The 26,537-nt window shown below is 34.6% G+C and overlaps 1 protein-coding gene across 1 annotated transcript in view; it reads left to right on the top strand.

Annotated features, from left to right (window-relative positions):
• LOC148283485 (uncharacterized) overlaps positions 1 to 26,537 on the top strand; it is a gene marked incomplete at its 3' end in the record, with an annotated part of 140,466 nt that overhangs the window by 39,530 nt on the left and 74,399 nt on the right. The window contains exon 3 of the mRNA XM_088243772.1: positions 14,075 to 14,198. Coding sequence (XP_088099898.1) covers positions 14,075 to 14,198 — 124 coding nt within the window. The remainder of the gene's footprint in view (positions 1 to 14,074; positions 14,199 to 26,537) is intronic.

The raw sequence follows: 26,537 nt of genomic DNA, 5'->3' as shown, positions 1-26,537 counted from the left end.
AAAATACTACGAGTTATTTCGAAAGCAAACGCCGCACGCTATTATATAAGCATACAAAATATAAAAAATAGTACATACATCCAGTTAAAGTTTTTCACAAATATAATGAGAGAACACGTTACACAGTAAAGAGAAAAATAATGTATTATGTAAGACATGAGAAAAAAAAAGAGCTCGTAAGAAGGTTAAGGGATGAGGAAATAGAGTGGAGGAGAGGAATTTTCATAATATAGTTGACTAAATCAAAATTTTGATATTATAATAAAATAAACATAATTAAAGGAACATAAACTTATTACACACTGACAAATGTTTCATTTTACAGTAATTCAAAAAGTTATTTTTGAAGTCACAAAATTTTGTATTCAACATATCTAAATGGGGACAAAGTAAATGAAATTTGGAGCAGCTACGATAAATAAACGAGTTTTGAACATATTTGTTTTTGAGCAATGAATTATAAAAAAAATGAACTTGTCGTGTTGACTTTACGGGACAATTGATTAAAATACGCTCCAAGAGATATGGACTATCAATCAAATTGTTTAAAATTTTGAAGAGGAAAGACAAATCAGAAATGCTTCTACGTTTAGTAAGGGAAGTTAAACTATGAAAAGAAGAAGAGTCTTCATACGAGTCAAAATATGTAAGAGATTTACGATCCAGAAGTTTAAGGAATCTATTCTGTATTTTATCTAGTTGTGATATATATTGTATATCGAGGATTCCAAACAACAGATGCAAATTCAAGATGGCTGCTCAGCTCTTTTTCCATAAAGTTAACGAGTTATATTCACGTATTAGTTTTATTTCAGTAAGTTCCTGTCCAAAGGTTACGTCATACTTAGAAACACTTGTTTCTAAACCAATACTACCTTAGTACCATAAGTTATGTTTGTAGTTATAGCAAGCGAAGCAGCTTCTTCATTACTTTGTAAATATTCTGATCCAGATCTATATCACGTCCGCGTCCCCAGCTACCTAGAACCGTCGGCGTCGAGAGAAAAATATAGTTGAACCAGAATGAATGTTCTCGTTATTTCTCGAATCTGAGCTCTTTTGTAAGCGAATTTACAATGTCGCTGCCACTGAATCCGCATTATTCCGCTTTGTTTTGTTTCTGCCTTCAGCCATTCTGAGTGCATTTTCAATCCTCAGTTATTCTCCGCGTACATCCACTCAGTGTTGTCAATCAACTTTAACGATCGTCTTTTCTTCTCAGTTCTCGTTGAAATTGCTCCAATCAAGCCGAGATGAGAGATACGGTAAATTGTGGCAGCTATCTTAATTATGACGAAGGAGTTGATTTAATTGTCTGACCTTGGTAACTTGTATGTTTATCCGCAATTACCAATTATATCTCTTCATATCCGTCTTCGAATCGACTAAAGCCATGAGATGTAAAATGAGTCACAATTCAATCAGTTTATTCATTACTTTGAAGACTCGAATTTCGCTAAATGTATTTTATGTACACAATGAATATTTACACCAGTAACGGTGTGATGAATCATTTATTTAAGTACGGTAAGTGTAATTACAAACATTTAATTAAAATTGAACGTAGTTATGCAGAAAGCAGCCGGTCCACAATTTGGAAAAAATGAGATATTGGTGTTATCAAGTTAAGGAAGGTCATTTCTATGTTCTGCTCAAAACAGCCAAGCAGTTTTCATACAAACACTGTAATAATCACATTTTGAAAATTCCATGATGTCAAAATGTCGTGAAAATTAATGTCACCTCATACATATTTAGACATTCAGAGTTTGTATGAGGTTTCATTCAATATTAAATCTGGCCGTTTTACGCAAAAAGCATATTTTAGGTTGTGTAGTCAGCCAGACTTTAAAAAAATTGCCAATGATAGGTCATAAACCCTGTAAATACCTAGACTCTTCCATATTCCCTTCTTTAAAATATTCTCTATCCCTGTTGTAATTTTTTATGCTTTTAAACATAATTACATTTAAAAAAAAGTAATTATCAAAAATGAATCAAGTGACTCTTTACAATTAAGTACCCCAATATAAACACAAAATAATAAGATCAACATATTATGACATAAAACACTTCAGAGTTTTACTGAGAGCTTCAGAGCTGGCTGTTTTCTGCAAAACTCACATCTTAGGTTGTGTGGTCAGCGTCAGCCAGACTTTGAAATTTATTCAATCTTGTCATAAACGTAATTAAATTTGTAAACAATGTTTGATTATGTCCAAATGCTTGCAGATTGGCTGGAATTTAAATACGAAAAACTCCCTAAGGAGGAAATCCAGCCAGTCTGAAAGCATTTGGACAAAATCAAGAATTACTACCTAATAAAAGAAGAATAAAAATTAGAAAATTGTTTTCAAGCGTTGCCTAGTAGGTGATTTGGTTCAGCCGGATGAATCTCACCCACGTGATAAAGGTTTCAGCTCTTTTACTTCACAAAAGTCAACAGATGGAAGAGTTGAGGAAATGTGGACGTTCAAACATGGGCAGAATGGTGAATGTTACACAGTGTGTAAAGTGGCCACTTAAACCAGCCAATGACAGGTCATAAGCCCTGTAAATGCCTAGACTTCCATATTCCCTTCTCAAAAATGTTTTCCCTCCCTGTTGAAATAAATTTAAGTCATTAAATTTGTTTTCGTATTATAAAAAGGAACGCGTGCATTATTTATAATTTGTCTAAGTAAAAAAACATGTTAAAAAAACTGTTGTGTAGATTCGATTATTCACCCTTTTCACAAAAGTGCTATTATCTCAGTATCATTTTTTATGGCTGGCTGCTTTCTGCATAACTACGTTCAATTGTTCCCTCGCTGACTTGTCCTTTACCGAGAGTAAGTTTATCAATAAGTTAAATTTTTACACTTGGGCATTGGTTATATTTTCCTACTTATTTATGTTATAATTCTTTCTTATACTTATTTTGATCACCGCCTTAACATGTGAACAACCGTCTCTATTATCCACCTTTTAACAGTCGTATTAAAATGTCAAATATCTGCATTCATAAATCTACGTGAATTTTCCTCTCTGCCGCATTGAAAAAAATGAGAAAAGTGACCTTTGTCTCTCGCGCTAAAGTAGCTTGCATTATCTGCAATCGTCTGATTCCTGGGGCTACCGCTTACCAGACCGACAGACTACAGACTACAGACTAGTAGACTGCCCGAGTACTGGGTACCTAGTGCCTCGCACACACACACACACACCCATAAAGCAGTGTCGTGGTGTAGTTCCCTTTTGCCACTGCGCGGGTAATCGTGCATATTCATGAAGCGGATAATTGCTTACACTAGTTCAAAAACGTCCTGCCTCTTGCTTCTTGCGTTCCTGCCTAAGCCGTGCGATTATGAATGCCTCTCGACAGATTAATCGATTGAGTCAACTCGATTTTCCGTATGAAATTTCTTGGTTAGTAAATTTAAGTTAATAACTGTAAATTTCGGATCACAATTTACTTAAGTTTTTGTTTTTCGGGACCGCAACCCGATTTTATTTAATATCAAATTAAGTTTTTTTTTTTTTTTTTAATTTATTTATAAACCCTTACGGATTATTACATTCATTTTACATAAAATAACAAATACATTTTCATTCATACTCTGTTGTTCAAAATAATATTTTTTACATCTTTTGAAAAGTTTGTCTGAGTCTTTTGTTTAGTTTTGTCTGGTAGTTTATTGTATGATTTCAGTCCCTGGTTCATTAGTCTTGATTGTCCTTGCCTTGTTTTAGAAAGTTGTATATGGTATTTGTCTGATATTCTCGTATTATGTCCATGTTGACTACAATTTTTTGCAAGTTTTAGTTCTTCGTCTACAATTACATTATTGGCTAATTTATGGATAAATTTTAATGATTCTAGTTGAAAGAGTTCAGTTATATTTAATTGCTTAGTTTGTTTAAAAAGTTCTCTAGTTGCAGTTAAATAGGGAAGGTCATATACTAACTTTAATATTTTATTTTGTAGTCTGTTTATGTCATTTTGATATCCTGCCCCCTATAGTTGTTGCGTATAACATATTTTATTTTTTATATAGGCTTCATACATTAGAATTTTTTCCGTTTTTGGAACAAAGTTTTTGATTTTTATAAAAAGACTCGGTAATGTCGCCATTTTGCTAATTAAATTGTTGATATGAATTGTCCATGTTAATTGTCTGTTTATTGTTAGTCCTAAGTAAACATGTTCAATTTCAGTAAGTTGTTCATTATTTATAAAAGCATATACTTTATGACATTTTTTTCTAAATTCAAAATGGATAATATTGCATTTTTTTTCATTAAGTGTAAGTAAGTTTGTGTTTGTCCATTTAGTCAACGTAGTTAGGTCTTTGTTTATGTCATTGTTTGTTAATACGTCTGTTTGATTTTTATAGAATAGTCCAATGTCGTCGGCATACATAATAATTTTTCCCTTGAAATTGTACAGTGACAAATCATTAATGTATAAAATATATAATATTGGACCCAAAAAACTTAACAATGCTTTCATCGATGGACATTTATTTATGATACGAGTGATACGACCGACTCATAACGGTTAGTGGTTTTACGACAAAATAGACCTGAAATATTAATAAAAAAATTGAAATATTTCAGGGGAAATAAGTTTTATTCGGCGATAACGTAATACTTATTTTAAAAATATGTTAACACCGGAGTTATTATCACAAATAAAAAAAAGTATGTCAGTAATGCGAAAAACATTGTTGGACCTCAGAAATAAATTTGCTTTTCAAATTTTAAAAAAAACCTCTTAGTGATAAATATATGATTTTTGCTAAAACAGCTTTGTATATCGTTTTTTTTATTTAATGAGAATAATCGAACCATTTCTTAAACGGTTATCGTGCATATCGATGACGAATCTTACTTTCAACTTTCACAATATTGTTTATTCTCGCCTAGCCCATTAAGTCGCAGTTGCCTTGCCTTATAATAAAACTGTACTCGTCCGTTGAAATCTCTACAGCGATGAACTGATATGCACGACTTAATTTGATTAAACTCGCTCTCAAACATTCATAGAATGTTAAGCTGGCGACTGATCCGACATAACCCACGTAGCATTTTAATAGCGCTCACATAAATTTATATATTTTGTCGATTGTATTTTTGTATTCACTTTTATCATTTGTAAATGCACGTTAGTTACGTTTCAAAACGCAAGTTACGTTAAATAATCATTTTTAAATATATAGAGTAAGTAAAAGTAGTATTGTTTTTTGAAACCCGGGGTCCTTAATTGGTTGTAGCGCTAAAGATTATGAAAATTATGATAAGTGGAACATAATATAATAGATACAGCCTCGATCTTGATGATTAATACATTTTTTTTCGTCAACGTTAGTTTTCCATATGAAAAATATATCTAAGAAATGAAGCATCGAGATGTCTATGTTGTTTAATTACAAAATGTGATGTGAAATTCAAAAAAGCAATATTGTAAAATATGAAATAATAAAATAAATAACTGGAAGCTCTATCGTCCCCGATTTCACCTCAATCCCAAGAAAAACTTCCTTTCCAGGGCCGCGATTATGAACGGCTATCTTCATCGGTATTTTCTGAGACGGTATAAACTAATACCGTTTTTTATGTAGGAAAGTGTCTTTATTTGTATGAAAATTCAAAGTATCTTTGTCGGTTACTGGTAATTAAACATGTTTAGAAAAAAAATTGTAAACATATTCTATTTTTCATACAGAAAACTTAATTTTACTTTGTAGGTAAAATTTAAGATAAATGTTAACTTCCTAATCGGGGCCCAGCAGGGCATTTTCAGACTGGAATAAATTGCCGAGCCTAGTTGTCCATTCCGTTTCGGTCAACCAGTTCAAAAACCGTTTGGATGCTTTTTTGAAGGAAGAAAAACGCAGACAAAAAGCAGTACACGAGATATAGGCGCATCAGCAAAGGATGCCTGTCTATAACGAATAATAATAATGACAAGAATTTTAGGCCTAGCTGTTTTTTTTTATTTATTTACACAAATAAAAATAAAATAAAAAAACTTGTCCCTAACTCGTTTATTATGTAACTACGATTTAAATGTTCTTTTATCTCATTAACTCATTAGTTCTTATGCCCATGTTTGGCTGGCTACCTCCACTTGTAATAAATTCACCATTCATTTGTAACGATTCACTGTATGAGCTCTGAGTAAGTACATTTCCCAATGCGCCCGTCCACCAATGTGAAAGTTTCAACTATCGAGAACATTACCGGTTTTGATTCGTATTGTTAATACTTCATAAAACATACATATGTATATAATGGATGTTTTGTATTGTCCGTGACGAGATTCACAGTGGGTATAGCAAGGAGAAATTATTGCTTTCTCGAGCCATTGTCTTGTCATGTCAGTACCAACTTGAAATCGTCACTCTTGAAATAACTATGCTCTTCGACTATTAATAACACCGCGTCATTTTATTGTAGGGGTAGGCATAGAGAATGAAACGGCGTATACCTTTAACAAAGCATTAAAAATATTATAATAAAAACAACACGAACAATAAATAATCAGTTGCAAATAAGCAGTAACTACGCGACGAAATAACAGAAGAAGCATTAAAAGTTTTGGATGTACAGAGGCAATGTATCATAACGTTTTCCTTTATAAAGTAATCAGCGCCAGAGTACTACACATAGTTCGTAATTACAGTTTGGAAAAGAAATGCTTGAAACGTATCGATTTTAATCTAAATAAATCTTGATTTCCAAGTTTGTTTGTACAGCCGTGGATAAAGTCAGTACTTGGCTTAGTTTATCTTCGAGATTTGCACTGGTTAAAAAGCCCAGAGAGAATAAAATACAAGCTTTGCTGGACAGTATTCAAATCTCTTCATGAAATGGCTCCAAAATACCAATCGGACCTTTGCATTAGGGAAAATACATGTCAAAGAAAATCTACTCTTAGGTCAGCATTTGATTCAGGAAGAGGAAAACTTGTCGAAATCCGGCGCTCCCCAAATACAAGATTTTGAGGTCGTGCTTTTGCCGCCGCCGGCCCTTCTGCCTGGAACCAATTGCCTTTAAACTTACGAATCATCGACAGTCCCAGTCAGTTCAGATCCCAACTAAAATCCCACTTCTTTAGACTATCATACCCTCAATTTTAAATCTGGAAATATAATATATCACTTTAGTTTAGTTAGAATGTAAGTTTAGGTATACAATTGTAAAGCGCCCTTGAGGTGATTTTTTACAAAAATGGCGCTGTATAAATCAGCCAATTATTATTTAAACTATGCGAAACGATCGAGGAGGTTTCTTCACGCCTTCACGCTTCCGTTATACATACTAATCATCCATTTTTATTATTTTTGTCATACGTGCCCTTTCATTATGTCTTTTTTTGACATGAAAATACTGAGATTTTAGTTTACAAGTCTAGGCCGTCCTCGTCCTACCGTCGTACGTTACCACTCACTCTCGCCATATATGTAAATCTATTTTAACAATTTTTTACGACCCATTCATTCCACATGATCAGTCATATTTTTGTGATACTTTATTAATTTGATAAATTATTATGCCTGTTCCAGATTTGCATTCTCCTCTAATTTCATCATTCATAACCATGCCATGTTTCGATTTCCCACATAACAGATAGCATTTCGACCGCATTCACTCAGCTTTCATCCTTCGTCTGCCCCATTAAAATATCTGATTTTATGTCATTAAAAGAAGTATCATCATCATCATACCCTTTCCGCACCTAATGATGCATAGGGCACTGGATGGGTACACCAATCGCAGCATATCTCGATCAATTTTATTACATGAAAGTAAGGTGATCAGTCTTACGCTTCAGGTACCAGTCCAGGGACTATGAAATATTGTAGTGTGAAAACACCCTTTTAAATAAATATTTCATATCAATCATAAATTGAACCCGAGACCTCTTGCATGGTAGGCTAACGCGCTGACCAATACACCACGAGGCCGACAATAAAAAAGTATTGTACTCGTAAACAAGCTCAAACACAGGCTGCTGAATTCGCCTGTGTTTGAGCTTGTTCACAATACTTTTTTTTATCGCCAGACTGTTTTCCCAGTTTTTATATGTTTGCTCGAGTATTTTTCTCATCTTCTGAGCCAGCACGTGTATGCCTATTTTGCCACGGTATAATACTCCCCTTCGAGGTGCACACTGCACAGCCGACTGTGTAAAGAACGTAAATATTAAGTAAACATACCTTCTTTTCCCCATATCGTTTCTTGGTCCACTGCTACCGGTTCTTTACCCGTGATATTGTCTTCACAAGACGCTTTCCTTATATGTATAGAGTTAACATACAAATGACTAAAGTTAACATCTCACCGTTTAAATAAAACGTTCCCCACTTTGGTTTTTTATGAGGATTTTTTCTCCCGAGTTAAAACTTATAGGGGGCTACTTGTTTAAACAGTTTAGCTTTGTCGTAAGTCGTTAGCGGCAGGTAATAATGTTTTTATGATCAATACAAACTAGTTTATGGACCGTGTTGTTTTTTATCTTTGTATAACAATATGTATATTTTACTTTGCTTTGCAATACATACATAAATATAATTATCTACTAAGTAACAATGAATCGAATTCGTTATGATTTTATTAAGTATTATTAAGTTTTATTAAGTATTTTTTTTTGCACCACAACAGGGCAGCAGGCCTTGGATAGGATTTTTTGTATGCAAATCTTAAAAATGCAGGTCTTTAATGTTCATTTAATTTATTTTTACGAATCCCAAATTAAATGAAACGTGAAGAGTTCTTACATGGTTGAATTGGGGATTTTAAAAAGTGTTTCGAATAACGATGAATGTAGAACTTTTTATTCGGTTTTTCATTTTATTAAGCTATAAAAATAATATTCATGCACTTACTATTTAAATAACAGTTTGCCTTATTATTATTATTACAAAAAAACAATATAATAGTAAAGCTAGTAATCTATTACAAAAACTTTTGTTTTAAAATGTGAACATTGAATAGTAAATAGACTTATAATAATAAGGTACTTACTTTAACTATAGAAATGCACAATAGTATTCGATTGATTTCCTAAACAAATTAGTTGACACATGTAGTACTCGGTCAATTTACTTACTGAGCAACAAATTAGCGTACTGTTGTTGTCTATAAGATTAGTCGAGATGATTTCAGCTCAGAACAATAGCGGAGACGTGACAACGTTGCACCACAATGGTCCAACTAATCTGGTAGCTCGGGGCAAGACAAGCCACTAATTTGTCATTGGAAGATCGGAATTCGGCGATGCATTTCGTTAGGCACGCTGAACAATGTCGTCTGTGGCCGAGAGCCTGCGCTAATTGGCGGATTAATCTGTCCCTAGATATAGGACCAAAATTCTGCAGGGACGTATTATTGAAAACCAACATTGATCCGTTTTATTTTATTTAATTTTTTAAATTTTTATTTATTAAGGAAAAACAACAGTTGTTATATAAGAATAAAAATATAAAAAATAGTACATACATCTAGTTAAAGTTTTTCACAAATATAGTGAGAGAACATGTTACACAGTAAAGAGAAAAATACTAAATTACATAAGATATGAGAAAAAAGATGAGCTCGTAAGAAGGTAAAGGGATGAGGAAATAGAGTGGGAGGGGTGGAGGAGAGGGATTTTCATAATATAGTTGAACAATTCAAAATTTTGATATTATAATAAAATTAACATAAATTAAGGAACATAAACTTATTACACACTGACAAATGTTTTATTTTACAGTGTTTCAAAAAGTTTTTTTTGAAGTCACAAAATTATTTATTAAAAAGTAATATTTATTTAACCATTTAAATTCGCGCTTCTAATTCAGTTATAGTTTGACGTTTGTTGTATTTATACATTTTTAGTGTGATTTATACGATCTAAATGTCAAATTCCACAATCGAATTCGAATTAAGCCTTGGTAAAACACTTTAAATGCAAACTTCTAACACGTATTTGTTCATTTTTCTTCCTGTGTAGTCGAATGATTTATTTTCGTAAACTGCTGATTGGATTTGATTTATTTCGGTATTTTTTTTACATTGGTTAATTAATTAAAATACAAATAACTCAATTTTTTAAACTTATTTATCATACCAATCGTTATATTCCAATGAATTATTTTACTCTGCCGCTGCCTTAACTTTAACGTTATGAAACATAATCGCAAGAAAAACATTAAATATTTGATAGTTATTTAGTTTTGTTTTTATATGTTTTGCTGAAAATTGTTATGAATCGCTTTTAACCTCATGCCATTATCAGCCTGGTATTTAAATAACAAATCTACGCTAAACGGGCCATATTTATTTATAAAGTAAAACGCTCGCAGAACGCGTGTTTGCATACAATAATGAACCAGTTTCCGCAAAGCGTCCGTTTAACCGCAAATGCCGCTCGGCTATGTGTGGGACGACCATATTATTTACTCGCCTTTCGCCAAAATCTACGTTATTTATAGGTTTTATCGTGGTCTTCCCCCGAGCTTACAATGCGCCCCACTTTACCCTTTTTGTTTGTTCCGCTGCGGCTTTTGGTTGCCTTTTTATTACAAATGTATCGGCCCAATCTACGCGCACAATGGAAGTGAGCTTTTTGTAAACAGCATCTACGAAATAGGGAGAACAGCTTTTCGTTTACTATTGATGACATTTCCCCACTTCATTATGCGAGTTTTCGGTGTACAATGTTCTGGACTCAAAAATGTCTGTAGTCACTTTACTTTCTCTCTTTTCCCATTCCGTTAATTTAACCGCAATATTACAAAATAATTAGTACGTTCCTGTTTCTATTTACGTTAACTTAAATTTTGTTTTTGTACTAAAATATTATTTGAATCATTGCATTAAACATGAACTGAATCCCCTTTTGAAGGATTTATCAAGCTTACACGCCACTTGAGTCCCGCTCAAAGGGATTAATTGCCATCCATAGGAATTAAGCGAGTCTCTTTAATGGGATTCGCTTCACCGCCGCGTGGCCGTCGTATCGTCGCGAAGAAGTTCCATATCCCTCGTCCTCGTCAGGGACTATCATAGTCTCCGGCCGGCGAAGCGCTTAATTGAATCCGCGTCAAACGCTGCTAATTCCATTAGTAATCCGCTGTCCGCCCGGTTCGGCCGCCTCTCGAATGTGTACCGGAATTAATTTACAGCTAGGCCTCATTCACCGTACATACCCTTCCGATTCGACATCGACATACGACTCACTACGGACTTTAATGTATGATGGCATCTAGCGTCACTTCCAACTATCTGTTTCGCATAATATTTTCAAAATGTTTTTTTTCACTTCAAGGACTTTAAGGGATTTGCAATTAAATATTTTTGACACAAAAACTCTAAAACAATAAGTCTGTAGATATTTTTATTTGTGGGGTCGCCTTTTTACTTGAAATTATGAAAGGAATTCCTTTTTATTATTTTTCCTCGTTTCCTCCACACAGTGTAGCTTAAAAATACACGTTATTGCAGTAACTGCGCTCCGGATTACCATATGATTAATATCTCGCTGCAATATCTGACTCGCCGAGTTGTAAGCTGTAATTTGTGACAAAGGTAGAACGTTTCGACGACCCCCGACATTCAGTATTTCAGTGTTCTATACCGTAGGTATAGTTCTGCAGGTACCGTTGGGAAAGCGATACAACGTATAACTCGGCGTCACTGTAATACCGACCTAGCTTGTCGTGCATCGAAATGCTACATGTAATAATAAATCGGTGAAATCGTGGATGTGAATGTGAATGTCATTAAATTGTGTTCGTACTCGGGAGACAGGCGAGAATGGCGTTCGATCTTTTAGAAAGTAGCCACCGACCAGACTGAGCTGTGCTCTCAGCCGTTAATTGAACTGACATTTCATATCGAATGTACACGGAAACTTGGCAAGCATTCTAATAACAATTACATTTGATATATTTATATAGTAAGTCTGATTTCCTGAGATTCAAGTGCTGCACTTTCATTTCTATCAATTTCAGTCGTATTGTCTAACAGTATTTTGTTTCCGCTTATTTCTTCATTAAAGTGCAACGGGAAAAGTCGAAGGTGCATTGTGAAATCTGTATACATTATTTTATAAATGCCAGTACTTTCTTTCTTTGTTACTTTTCAATTTGTTTCCGGCTTAACGTTATATTATATTATTTATAGAATAATACCGTTTCCATTTTGTATCGAGTTCAATCTAAACACAAAAGTTGCCTCGGGGTGTTCGAGATAATTTTACAGATCGCAGAACAACATCACCCCGACCCGACCATTTACGGCAGAAGGGAGTTAAGTGCACAATAATTTACTTGTGCTTTGCATCTGATGGAAAGATTTTGAACGCATTTAACCACATTAAATTAAACATTCTAAACAAAAAAAAACTTTTTGCATTTATGAGAAATCTAAAATATATATAACTCCTCGAAAAATCTAGGAACAAAGGAACAAGACACAAATCTAAGAACGCTCATTATGTACATTTTATAAAACTTTTACTGGATAAATATAATATTTATATTTAAAACAGTTGTGACATCTAAGCAACTAGAAGAATCTCAAAAATCAAAACACTATTTAGGTTTATGCAATAAATAGTTTTTTTTTCAGCCATAGAAATCTTACCCACATCAATAAGCGTGTCAGCTCTTTAACTGGACAACAGATAGAATAGTTGAGGAACTGTGGATGTTTAAACATAGACAGAATGGTAAATGGTACACAGTGTGTAAAGTGACCAATGAAACCAACCAACGACGTTTCATTAGCCCTGTAAATATGTCCTTCTCAAGAATGTTTTTGTAAATCAAAAAAGATAGTTTAAAGTTTTCTGATAGTTTTTTTCCTGGCTTTCACACTCTAATTATGGGTATTTAATTGATTTATTTGATAAAAACCATGGCCTTACAAAGGATGCGTAAGACCTAGACTTCGTAATCTTGTTCGGCATCTCATTAAACATCTTCAGATTGTTTTGAATTGTCCTGGTTTTTGATTTTGGTGCTCTGAAGCATTCACCGCCTCTCCTTAACTAGCCACGGATTTATTGTGCTGAATGGTACTTCAAATGCATTGGATACACATTCCATCCAATCCACAATCTACTTACTTTTGGTTTTTCTTATAATTTTTTTAATTGATATATTTGCGTTGTTTAAATCCACATTTATAATATGGGAGGATCATTACCGCGCTTCTTCTACAGGTAAAATCACTAAAATGTTTTTCCCAACGCTGGCTGATGCAGCAAACTTCCGTCATCATCACCAAAGTACTTTCGAAACGACCCAAATTTTTACCGGACACGGAGCTATGAGAAGTTATCTATATAGGTTTAAATTAAAGAATGATGACTATTGTCCATGTGATTATATTTCTTCACAGAGTATCGAACATCTGTTATTTCAGTGCCCATTTTTCAGTTTGCAACGCCATAATCTGGAAGCAGAATGCAGGAAAGATGGAATATCCTTAACAGATATCCACACTGTAGTTAAAAGTAGTTATCACGCGCCATTGTTCTTGAACTTTGCAACAATGGTGATTGGACTCATAAAGGTAATAAACCAAAATCAGTGATCGAACATCCCATTTCCAAGACAAAAAAAAAAACGATTTTTCCGTGTACCTTAGCCTTGTACATGACACGTAAGGCTACTAAATACAGGGGTCCAAATATATATAAAATAAAAAATAATAATAAAATCCACATATCCTTGTACACTGACAGTTGAACAACCGATGCAAATTTAAGCTGGTAAAGTACAGCGCCATAATGTATTTTACTTCTTATTTATAGTGACTGATATCTGATACAAAAATTATTTTTAATATAGGTATAATACGTATGTGTATACGAAAATAATAATTTTATTACCCGTACACCTAGCACATAAATAACAATTTAACTAGTAAGGTACATATTTATTTTGTTTAAATTCACTCAATCATTGGTCCCACTAACACTTAAATTTTTTCTAATTAAAAATATATGTATATACAATATTTTTGGATTATTTTTTATACAATGTCAATATTTTTCCATGACTTATTTTTTAACGTATTTACTCTTCTTTTTCAGTCCTAGTGGTGCAGTGTTGTGCTCTATCGAACACGTCCGGGAATACCTTCAAAGTTCGGGCACATGCAAGTGTGGCCTGGACTGCCCGCTTAAGCCAGAGGCGACTTTTAACTTTGACCCTAAGGTAATTATTATTTATCGATGTACGAAAATTCTCGAAGTAATATATTATCAATAGGAAAATCGTAGTAGTCAAATATTACATAATATGTTACCGTTTATACGTTTTCTTCAAAATAAGCAGAATGAAAGTAAGTATGATAAAGCAACCTATTTGCTCCTTTTGAGGAAAACGTGAAAATTATTACTATTAACTGTTTTTTTTTTTTTTTACTTAACTTTAGTCGATGCAACTGGCCCTTAATCAATAAAATTTAAACCTATACTATATTCTACTCTCAAATCTCCGGGATTCTTTTGACATTTTCTTATCCATTCATTTGGGTTTTCAGCGGTTCTTTTCAACTGACAAAAGTATGATATGTAGTTCATATAGCACGCAGGAGATGATTTTTGTAGAACTAAAGCAATCTTCTACACCATATCTTTATCTAAACTAAAACAGTTTCAGTAATGATACACTGTGATTGAAACATTTAATAAATATGTTTATACACTCAAACAGCATCCCAATCCAGGTGGCAATTTTGTTTTCAAAAGAAACATTTTCTTTGTGCGGAGAACACAAAAATGAATACAAAATTACAAGTCAATATTCGAGTGACCTCGCGTATTCTCGTTTCTAAAGCCTTTTATAAAGCACGGAGACGCTTTAAGCTACCGAATAAAGGATTGATTCAAAGCTCGGATTTAAACCATTCACACGTGCAATGCTTGAATTACGAAACAAGCCGTATCTTGTAAGTGAACACATTCCAAGTCCCCGAGAAGTGAGGGTTTAAATATAAATTTTGAGTGCTCTTTTGTAACTCTTGTCTACGTCTCCACATCCTTCAGATGCCTGGAGTGGCCTAAAAGAGGAAACGCGGTTGCCTTTTGTAGTTGTTGGAGCTTGAGAAATCTCCCGAAGCACTTTCAACACTTGTAATACGTAAGGGGAAGTTTTCATACAATTTCTTGCGCTTGTTTATTTTTCTTAACTCAGGCGATCATAGTAAAAATAATAAAGGATCCGGTCCGTTTATATGTAAAATACAAATATTTTACTCAAACTTGTGAAAGCAGCAAGAAAATGCCGTTAGACTTGTTTCATTTTCGTAATTCCCTTATTTATGTATGTACAATATTGTTATACCAATCGCAGCGTACCTCGATCATTTTTACGCGAAAATAAAATAATAAGTATTACGCCTCACGTGCCAGTCCAGAGACTATAAATGTAACATTATAATTAAATATTTCATGTCGGCCTCGTCGGTAATCGCACCCAGACCTCTTGCATGATACGAAAACGCGATGACAAACACGTGTCTAAAACTTTTATTTATTTATTCATATAAAGATACACTTAACAAAAAAAAACGTATCCTTAACTCTGTAAGGCCAAGAGCCCTGTGCCCTGTGTTGAGTTGGGATACAACAAAATAGAAAGTGGAAGCATTCATATTATTGAAGAATACTACAAATAATAATAATTATAAAATAAACAAAAATATCAATATACTATTGTGACAAAAACAACAATACTATTGTGACAGGTGCGAGTGTTTAAATTTTACTCTTCAAAAGTTTTTTTTGGGTAGGTAGGAAGAAATCGCCTTATAGCAATATGCCCGCCCTTATATGTATAAATATTGTATATGTATATAAAGTGTTAAATAAATAAATTGTTAGCATAATACTACAGCTAGTAACCCCAAAATCAGCATTTGTAAGTTGAGTTACCCACTAAAAACACGTGGTTTTATCCTCATCCATGAATGCTACAAATAGACAAGTCATGCATTTAAAGCATCATAATATGATTTGAATGAATCACGCCTTGTCTATTTGTAGCGTTCATGGATGAAGATACAAATTAATATGTGTTTTTAATAGGTAGCTGAAAAATGATAATTTTTAAGTTATCTAGTTGTAGTAATTACCTCACGATATAATATAGTTAATCCCGATAATTATCTTATCAAATGCTATTAAATGTATATAATTTAAAATAAAGTTTATTGAAAAAAATAATTACAGTAACTTTAACGATTCTGCTTCTTCATCGTCTTGCTCAATGCCGAACGTCGTTGTTTTCAGGGATATCTGGTGCTAGGCGGATTATATGCCTGCATTCCTCTTTTGAGGGCAGTGTTCAACGAGGACCCAGTTGGTTCTTATATTTGGTCAGCCCATCTTGAAGTTAATGAGTGCTAATAGATTTGGACAGTTCTATGTAAAGTTTACAATCTTAAATAAATTCAGTAAATCTATAATTTTTCTTCTCTCAGTAGGTTTCAACAAGTTCAAATTTGATTAGGTTACAATCTTCGGGTACTTATTATACATTTTGGGCCACAACAATGAACTACAAAGTTAGTGCTACAAAAATCCAAAATAAAAATAAAAATTATTAGTTTGATAAGATCTATTGATTTTGTGAAGTAATAGAGCCAAAGTCTTTAATGATGACGCAAGCAATATTATTTATACAAATTATTTCGCCTTATTTTTCGAGTTGGGGTAGAGTGGGATTCAAACCACGGACCTTTGGTCCGTGAGTCCGAGACACTAGCCACATGACTACAACCCGATTTAAATGTACCTATATTTTTTAAAGTAAGTTATAGTACCTATATTTTTAAAGTAATTTTCGCACTTTCGACTTCTACACTCTCTTCGTCATAAAAATATATACATGTTCATGCTTAATATTTTTGGTATTATAATAAGCTACATGCTTATTATAATACCAAAAATAAATAAACTTAAAATGAGCATAGCTTTTAGCATACTTATACCCGTATGCAGAGAAAAACCTTAAGGTGAGGAAAGTACATTCTATTGTCTTCACCTTCGGGTTATTCTCTGCATTTGAAATTAGAATGTACTTTCCTCACCTTAAGTTTTTTCTCTGCATACGGGTATTAAACGCAAAAGTGTTCAATAAATTAATGTGAATAGGTAAGGTACCCACTCGTGTACACAATCAATGTTAAGTTCAATTTAAATTATTCGTTCCGGTGGGTTCTGAAATTCCTTCGCTGTAAATGGTCCGAATAAATCCCGTTTTAATTGAATTGATCGCACATTGTTTACAAGCGAAAGATACAAAATTTATTGCGTTTAGGTAGGGGCGGGCAGGTATTTGAATTTACACATTTAATGTATGCATCGTTCGTAGTCATCGTGTTTCCCAGGAAACGCGAACGTATGCTGTAAAAATGTGATTTTTAAAGAAACCTTTTCAGCGTCTTGTTATGTTTTTATGTCCGTGTTCTTCGAATCTCCACGGTAGCGTAACTAATATCGTTGCCAAAAAAACAACGCATTAATTCCACCCGGTCACCGAAATTACACATGCAGGAGGAATGTATCCGAACAAGCGTCAAAATGTTTTCCTTAATGAGAATAATGAAGTACAAATGAACAACAACAAAGCTGTGAAGTAATATGTATTTAGCGAGTATCACGTTTCAGACTTAATTGAGGAGCCAAAGACTCAATCTGAAGAAAACAGGATGGTAAATATGTTAATACACCGGAAAAATGGATGGCTTATATCTTATTTTTTACGCGAACGATTGTTGTTCGAGATTATTTACTCCAAATTAGCTGAAAAAAATCTTCGTTTTTTGAATTAGTACATCACATAGCTCATCGTTCGTAATTTTTTGCACCACGACAGGCAAGGAAATTAAAATGATGAATTACAGTGGGTATAGAATACTCGTGCTTGAGAAAAATAAATTATTGTTTACATGAACGTTTTGCGATCTCACCGGGAATCGAACGCGGAATCTTCTGTTGTGAGGCAAGATCTTAGCCATTTACATACACCACGGGGCCGCTTATCATCATTATTATTTACGTTTTTAAAAACTTTCCCAATCTTTGACAAGAAACTTAAATAATTCCATATTCCAATGATGATATCGTGTACCCGGGAATAACTAACTAACATTCATTAGCAATAACAAAGGCACAACCACTTAGTCGCTTGTTGTTTTTTAACGTAATATTAATGGCATATGGATCATTGTGCTACTATTATTTCTTGAATTTGACAAAAATAATATTAACATTGACAACTACTCAACAACGCCATTTCACCGTAGGGGTAGGGAGATAGAGTGGACCGCCGCACACGTCTATCCTGGCATACATTCCTAGCTTCTTCCACATTCATACATCTTGTCATACATCCCATTCGGTTCTGTGTGCTTTGACATGACCAGACTTAAGATTTTGGTTTATCTGATCATGCCATGACTTCCTTGTTCGGCCTCGTCTTACGTTACCGTTCATTTTCGCCATATATACTTGTTTTACCATTCTTTCGTCGTCCATTCGTTCTGCGTGACCAAGCCATCTCAGAGACCCTTTCTTAATCTTATCAATTATACTTGACTCAGATTTACACTCTCGCATGATTTCATCATTCGTAACCCTGTCATACATTGATTTCTCACACATTCGTCTAAGAGATCGCATTTCAACCGCGTTCACTCGGCTTTCATCCTTCCTCTGCTAGTTCCATGTTTAACTTCCATACATAAGTGTTGGGACTGAAACTCCGTTGTGCACTGCCAGTTTAGCTTCGATTGACATATTTTTATTAGCAATTACTGTGCTTAGTGCTCCGTTTGCTTTTGAGGCGACACATATTAAACAAAAGTGATTCTAGAATATTTCATGTTCCCTGGACTAGCACCAGATACTTATTTTAACGTAAATTTCACAAATTGCCTTTACTACGTAAGACCAATTAAGGAAGATACGCTGCGGTTGGTGTACCAATGCGGTGCCTTATGGACCATTAGGCGTGCAAAGGGAATAATGACGATAGCGAAATGTTGTTAAGAATTATGCCGTTAATTTTCTGTATATTTAACCCAAAAATGACAATTCTGGTATTGTTTATTATTATCGCTCAGGTGCGATACGTGTAAATGTCTATTTGCATTTCCATGAGAACGTTCGTAATGTTTTACTTGTAAAGATTTCGAATGCGCTTACTGTTCGAGATGTTTCTGCATTCCCCGTAGCGTCCAGAATGTTCCATAGTTCCCGACACAGCCTTTAGTTCAGTATGGCGGAGGTCCGTGTACATTTTGGCTCAGTATTGTTCTACTTGTTTGCGTTGTGAATTGTAGTAACACCCGCCGTGTCAGTCCACTGGGAATTCGCTTCAGGGAGCGTTTTATCCTCAGATATATAATACTAAATTATAAACACATTCATTATTACCTGTTCTGAGAATAACAGACGACACGTATTTTTAAAAATAAGTGCGCATTACAACAGAAATACCTTTTCGCTTATTATTGCTATGTGAAAAATTTGAATCCCTTGTTATATTTGATGGCTGTTTAAAATAAATGGTTACGAAGATGATTTCGTCGCCGTTCAGGCAAAATATGTCTTAATTTATATCTTAAAAAAATAAATAATTATCCGTTCTTGTATCTTGTATCCATCATTATGTCTGATCAGGGATCAGGGATGCTGGATTACAACACCCTCGAATCTCGTCCCTATATAATGTGGAAGAATCAAGAATTGTACATCAAGATAGACACACGTGGCGTTACATCCACTTTTCCTACTTTGAAAAAAAATGTTTAAGTTTTATTCATTTTAACAAATCAGTAACATACATAATTGTATTTTTGTTCCCTCAAAGCCGAAGCTTGTCTGCGGGTTACATTATATTAAAAAAAATAAATTATAAGTAAGTACATAGTTTAATAATAAATGAAGAATAAAATATATTTATATGCACACTTAAGTTTCACTTGCTGTTTTTAATAATTTTTTGACTATTTTTTAAAATGAAATTAGGTTTTTTCCTCACGATTTTCAACTGGTATTAAATTGTACAGTTTTGGTACTACACTACCCATTGTTCTCTTCTCCATAGTAGTTCTTCTGTCGTGGTACCGTCAGCTGCTGTGCCGATACTTGTCGGGTCACGATCTGGTAGTTTACTTTGGATTTAAAAGTGCAATCGAGGAAATGATCTGTCACTATCTTATACTGACACTGTTTGTTAATTGGCAAAACGTCAACAAAATCAAATAATATTTTATTGTTGTCTTTTGCCTCAATCTTTATTTTTACAGGTACGATAATTTTTAAGATTTGTACCTGTAAGTTCAAGACTCTGTCGGTATAAGATTTAAAACTTAGTCCCCATATTCTTAATCCATATTGAATTATTGGATAAACTAGTCTCAGCACTGGGTATGGTATGTATAGTTTTAAATGGTACATGTTAAGTAGGCAAACTCTTAGCTTATTGCAAACTGTTTTTATCTGTTCTTCCCAATTAAAAGTGGAATCTATAATAATACCTAAATACTTATATTTTGATACATGATCTATTTTTGAGCATTTGCAGTCTTGTAGATTGGATAGGTGATAGGTTATCGTAATAGTAGTGGTATATCGTAGTTATTTACAAAGAAGGTAAGGTGATCAGTTTTAAGCTTCATGTACTAGTCCAGGAACAATGAAACATTGCAGTGCAGAATTACCTTAAATATAAAACATTTCACGTTTACTCTGTCAGGAAACGAACATTAAGTATGGAAAGGTAACGCGCCAATCACTGCACTACGAGGTGGAGTTATCTCCACTCGATTTTTTTTTCAGGATTTTTATCCGTGAGCAGCAATCGAGTCGAAAACAGCACACATAACTTACTGTATTGTTCATCCGCCCGGACATGGTAATATCAGTACCGACAGTACCACAAGCTTTTCCAACCCGATATATTTTTCATTTATTTTTTTTTGCACCACAACAGGCCAGGGGGGCCAATTACAGTGGTGAATTACATTACAGAACAACCAGGCTTGAGAAAAATCACATTTTTAATTTTTGTGTTCTCACCGGGAATCGAACCCGGAACCTTCCGTGCGTGAGTCAAGCGTCTTGACCACTACACCACGGAGGCCGCCATATTGAATATAAATGTCAAGATCCATCAAGTACCCCAAAGTTATATTCTTTGAATACAGCCTTTGGAAATAGGCTAACGCCTTCCGGTTTTCCGACAGTTCGGGGTTTGGTTAAAGTATTCATCAAGGTTAATTGAAAGCAAGAATAATTATTGCCATTTATCAAAAAACTTAAAGAATGGCCTTTTGACTTTTGTAGACGTTTATCTTCTTTATACGTTTTCATGTAATAAAATATATTTTGCTATGTTTTGATTAAAGTTAACGTATACTCTTATTGATCTTTCTATAAATAAACCCCACCGGTAGTTGCTACCCGTGGGCGAGTGTATTCCAAGTTTTCTAGTATATGACATGATTTTAAATTTGTTATTCAGACAATATTTTTATTATCTACATCCATTTTTAGTACGTTTACTCTGCGAAATTATTTATGGAAATCGACTGGTTGTATAATTTTATAATTATCATCGAAATAAATAATAACTGACTTTGGATGTATGAAATCAAATTATCCGTAGTTCTTCTGAAAAACTGAACCCCAAACCCACTTAGATACCTACATTAAATGATATAAACAGTTATTTGATGAAATCTATTGACTTATCGATTTTCGTGCTTCCCGCTTTCTAATTTTTGGTTTACTTTTTTAAATTTGTGATATTTGATGATGTAGCTAAAACGCTCATGAAAATATTATCGCGTTGTTACTCTTTGGGAAATTAATTCCCACTAATAATAATCTATAAGCGATTATCACGAATAACACAATAATTTGGACATGGTGTATATATGTTTGAGTTGAACCTGTGTGAGATAGTAATTGTACCGCAGTTCACTGAAGATATCGCCATGGGCACATGATTCGTTGGCCTCCTTGCGGAGTGGTAAGCGTGGGTGCTTCGGATTATTTTATTATCTGACCCGCTTCAGTACTAAGTGGAGCAACCGTGACATCATTCTTCGACCCGGCCGACGTGGCTGCTCCCATTGTCCACGCAACTAGGGATACGCTTCACTTGCTCCATACGAAACGAGGCTTTACTTTTACGCACAGTGCGACCTGCTTTTGACGGAGTATCATATTCAACATACAACATGCCGACGTTAAGAAACCCCGACCCCGCGACAGTCTTTGACCCAAATTCTGACTCCATTCTTAAGAGATTCATTAGCATTTTCGCATTTCCACAATAGGGTTGAAGGACTACATTTGCCTAATAGAATTTCCCATCTCCTCGGTGTCGCTATGCGAAGAACGTTAAATGAATGTAATTAAAGCGGTCCACGGAACTGGTTAAGCCATCTTCCCGTCTCAAGGATATGCAAATGAGAGTTATTATATAACCTTTTGTTGGGAAAGCTTGTATTTACCCCTTGTATACATTGGCATTTTAGTCTATTCACAGTGTGCTGAACAAAGTATTCAATTTATCATTGTACATTTCAATTTTACAGGCCATGAACGAAGGGTTTTTGGTTAAATTGAACAAGATACGATTGGTAATGTTGCGATTTCTATGTATACCTACATGGTTTGTTTTGAATCCACGTTGCATGCACAGCATAATATGCTATGTACAATATGTACAATACTCAAATAAAATATATCCTCGTAGAACGGAATATAAACCAATGGCCTATTTCTACACGGCACTGTGATTTTTATTATATTAGTTTTTTTATCATTATTTCCATCTCCGTACTAAGTGGTGCAAAGAGCACTGCATTGCTTTTACGTTGCAGTGTAGCTTGATCATTTCATACGAAAAGGCAAGGGGATCAGTCTTTCCCTTCAAGTCCAGTGCAAGGACATTAAATACTGCAGTGAAAAGTCACCCATCAAACAAATTTATCACGTCGATCCTGCCGGGAATCAAACCCAAAACGTCAGGCATGACGGGCAAACGCAATAACTAGACACCATGAGGCTGACTAATCGCTAAATAAACTGTTTTTATTATCAAATAAACGGAAATCTTTTCGGCAGAGGTCAAACCAATTAATCCACGAAATAAATAATAGAATATAGATGACGAAGATAGGATTTTTATATCTCATTGAGGCCATATTTAAATTTCAAAATTTAACATCTATTGTCAGTTGTCACCAGCAAGGTTTGCCATTTCATAGTAAAACGTTTCACGTTGGAAATTGTTCAAATATTTTATCAAAATTCAGGAAGTTTTTTTGCTACTCGGCATTTTGTGCAAAATGCTCTTTGAGTAGCAAAGGTCGTCATTCTGCTCCTTCAGAGCTAGCTATTCGTCGCAAAATTCAAAAGTTGAAGTCTGTATCTACCTTACACGAATGTAAGTCACCGACATGACTTCGTAGTGCTCGTAGTGAAGAGAATATAGTCGCTGTTCGAGCAAGTGCGGCAGAAATTTTTGCTATTGGGCCGACATCAATACAATATGGTATTGGCACAAGAATTCAAGCCTACTGACCATCGTTCGCTTTGAGAGTTCGCTGATTGGGCTCTAGAGGAGATGGAAGAAAATGCCGATTTTCATAAAAAAATCCTCTCAGATGAGGCTGATTTTTGTTTAAAAGGCTACATCAACAAGCAAAATTTTCACTATTGGTGTGAGTCAAACCCTCGAGTGATTAATGAGGCTTCATTACATCCGAAAAAACTAAGCGCTATCGTGCCACGGTGAATAATTTTTTCTTTCCCCAAATTGATGAGGACAATATTCATTTTTAACAAGACAGCGCAACTTGCCATGCAACGGGCGTTACGATGAAGTTATTACGTGAAAAATTAAGTGAATCGGTTATTTCGCAAAATGGCCCTTACAACTGGCCAAGATCTTGTGATTTAACACCACTAGACTATTTTCTGAGGGGAAATGTTAAATCACAGGTTTACTCCAACAAACCCAGGACTCTTGATGAGCTCGATGCCAACATTCGCCGCGCCATAGCCGCCATACCATCTGAAATGCTACACAGACTCGTCGAAAATTGGCATCACTGGATCAATAAGTGCAAGAGAAGCCGAGGTGATCAATTAAACGATATTTGGTTTGAATCATAAATGGCACAACACGTGCCATTTAAAAAAACCACTCCGCAACTTTTTTGATCGAATTTACTGTGTTTTGTTTCAATTTAAATCCTATCGTCCTTACTGTTAACCCTCTATATTTTAAAATAATACATAAAAAGTCAAAAAGTAGGCAATGTAAATTGCTTAACGTAAGTATATTATATCTCGTAACACTGAGATTCATTTTGTACAATAAAGGAAGTTTACGATTTTTTGTTTGTTCTTTTCTTGGGCGTTCTATAAAATGCTTATCATTCCGAGGAAGATTATATTCTTTTGTATAATAGGATTTCATTTCAATAAGACGAAGTTTAATTATTTGGATTGCACGGCGTAATTTTGCTTTGGTTGGTGTAAGGGGAGTCTTCGTATTTAAAGTTAGTAGACCAGCCATCTTACGCAGAGCAGCGCGCGGTGGGACGGTGGGACCGAGTACGGCGACTGCGACGTTTGCCTATTGTTGGAGCGCTTTCAAGCGGAACTTGGGCTTTTGTCGCTGCCGTAATACGATTATCCTTGTAGACTCACGAATCGGCTGGGATTTAAATTTTATCAAGTTTTGTAAAGAGATCTTATTAGCACCCCATTCAATTGGCCCGATTGATTATTTTTTTTATCTGCTAGAGATACTTGGGTGAAATATTACTCAGTTTGATGCAGAGATATTCATTATATCATATTTTATACCTACTTTTATCCAATTCATTTCGTGGATCTCAATGCTTTCAATTAGCGAATGAGTGTTTTTGCCTACCTCCCTATTTCCCACCCCCGCTCACCACTCTCGCCTCCGATTATCATTGCGAAGTTTAAATTAATACACCACCGGAATCGCAGTTCACCCAAGTTAACCACCAAACGGGCATACCTCGACTATCTCCGCCCTCTTTTTTATTCCCTTTCTCGAATTTGTTTTTACTGCGCAAATCTACGGCTCAGACGGAATTAAAATACGGCCGGTTCCGAGACTATTTCACAAAGCCACGTAAAATGGAATTGGCGCGCGTATGAAAAACGTATTATAAATATGGCGGCGAGGCGAAAAATCTGCGCTGTAGGGGATGAAAAAACTTTAACTAAGTTTCGGCCACCCGCTGTCTATCTGCTGCACACCGAAGGACTATAGACCGTGCCCCGGGAGGGAGATCTCCCGTACCACCGCGATTTGCGGCGTTTTGCTATTCAAATTTACTACCCATAGTTTCTCGACCTTTGTTTTTATTTTACGGTCGCTGAACACGGTTTTAAACGAATCTCTTTTTCGTTATAAATTCAACCTATGTTCTCTGGGATTGGTCTCGAAAGTCGAACGAATTTTGTGCTATGTCAGTAGTGTAATAAAAGAAACAAATTAAATATCTTTGACAAATTGCTTTCGTTTAGCTATGTTTAAACAAAGAAGTCTCAAAATCTCAGTAGCAAATTAGAGAGTAAACGACTGCGTAATACCTACTAAATGTGTTGATTTAAATAAAAAATCTATCGGTAGAAGTTTCATTTCAATTTAATGGGATGCTTTGATTCTTGCGTCCACTACATATTTTTTGTCATTGTTGACGTGCGTTCGAATTGAACTTTAAAAAAAGCATACTCTCAAAACATTCAATAATAAAAAGTGTATTAGATGTGCCTTTTGAAAAAAGAAAATGTTGTTTTTCAAGTCACTTCTCTTTAGCGTCCGTCTGCCTGTCTCTACTTCGTCTCAACGTCAGCTAATAAAAGTTTTCCAAGCGCAAAATTTAATTTCCCCATGGTTGAGGATTATGTGCTCGGATTAAAAATGAACGTGTAAATGAATATTTCCGCTTGGCTTTCGTTTAGCTCGCACTGTACTCGAGTTGTTTCGCTATCTGGCCGTATTATTGCGCTCGCTGAATCTCTGCAAAAATATAGAATGCCCGTCGCTGCTGTCTCGAATTGATTAAATTTGTCCTGTGCTTTTGGTTTTGTTATATTTTTTCATTCTTTTGTCGCAACCTGAATTCGGTATTAATTTCATAGCGGTAGAGAATAAACTCATTATAAAAATAGCACTCAGCTGTTAACGACAAGCGTACTGTAGCGAAAATACGAATATCATTATTTTTTTGAAGGTTAGAATATTTAAGCAAAGGAAGGGAGCACGGGAATGGACCTACCTTTTATGTGATGATGATGCACTGTTCTTCAATATTAGGTGTTAAAAATATTAAATATGAACTATTTAACTATTTTTTATTACGACTTTCCACCACGACGATTCCAATAATGATTAGGTATATGTGTTATGTCAAATTTTGTATCAAATTTAAATCTTCTGTTTTTGTATCTTGATGTACGTTTGGTAGCATGAGGATGGGTC

Source organism: Micrasema longulum, unplaced genomic scaffold, assembly GCF_059751315.1.
Source record: "Micrasema longulum isolate JH-2025_06_02 unplaced genomic scaffold, ASM5975131v1 h1tg000228l, whole genome shotgun sequence".
In the NCBI taxonomy this organism is placed as follows: Eukaryota; Metazoa; Arthropoda; class Insecta; order Trichoptera; family Brachycentridae; genus Micrasema; species Micrasema longulum.
This window is presented reverse-complemented; position numbering and strand designations above follow the sequence as displayed.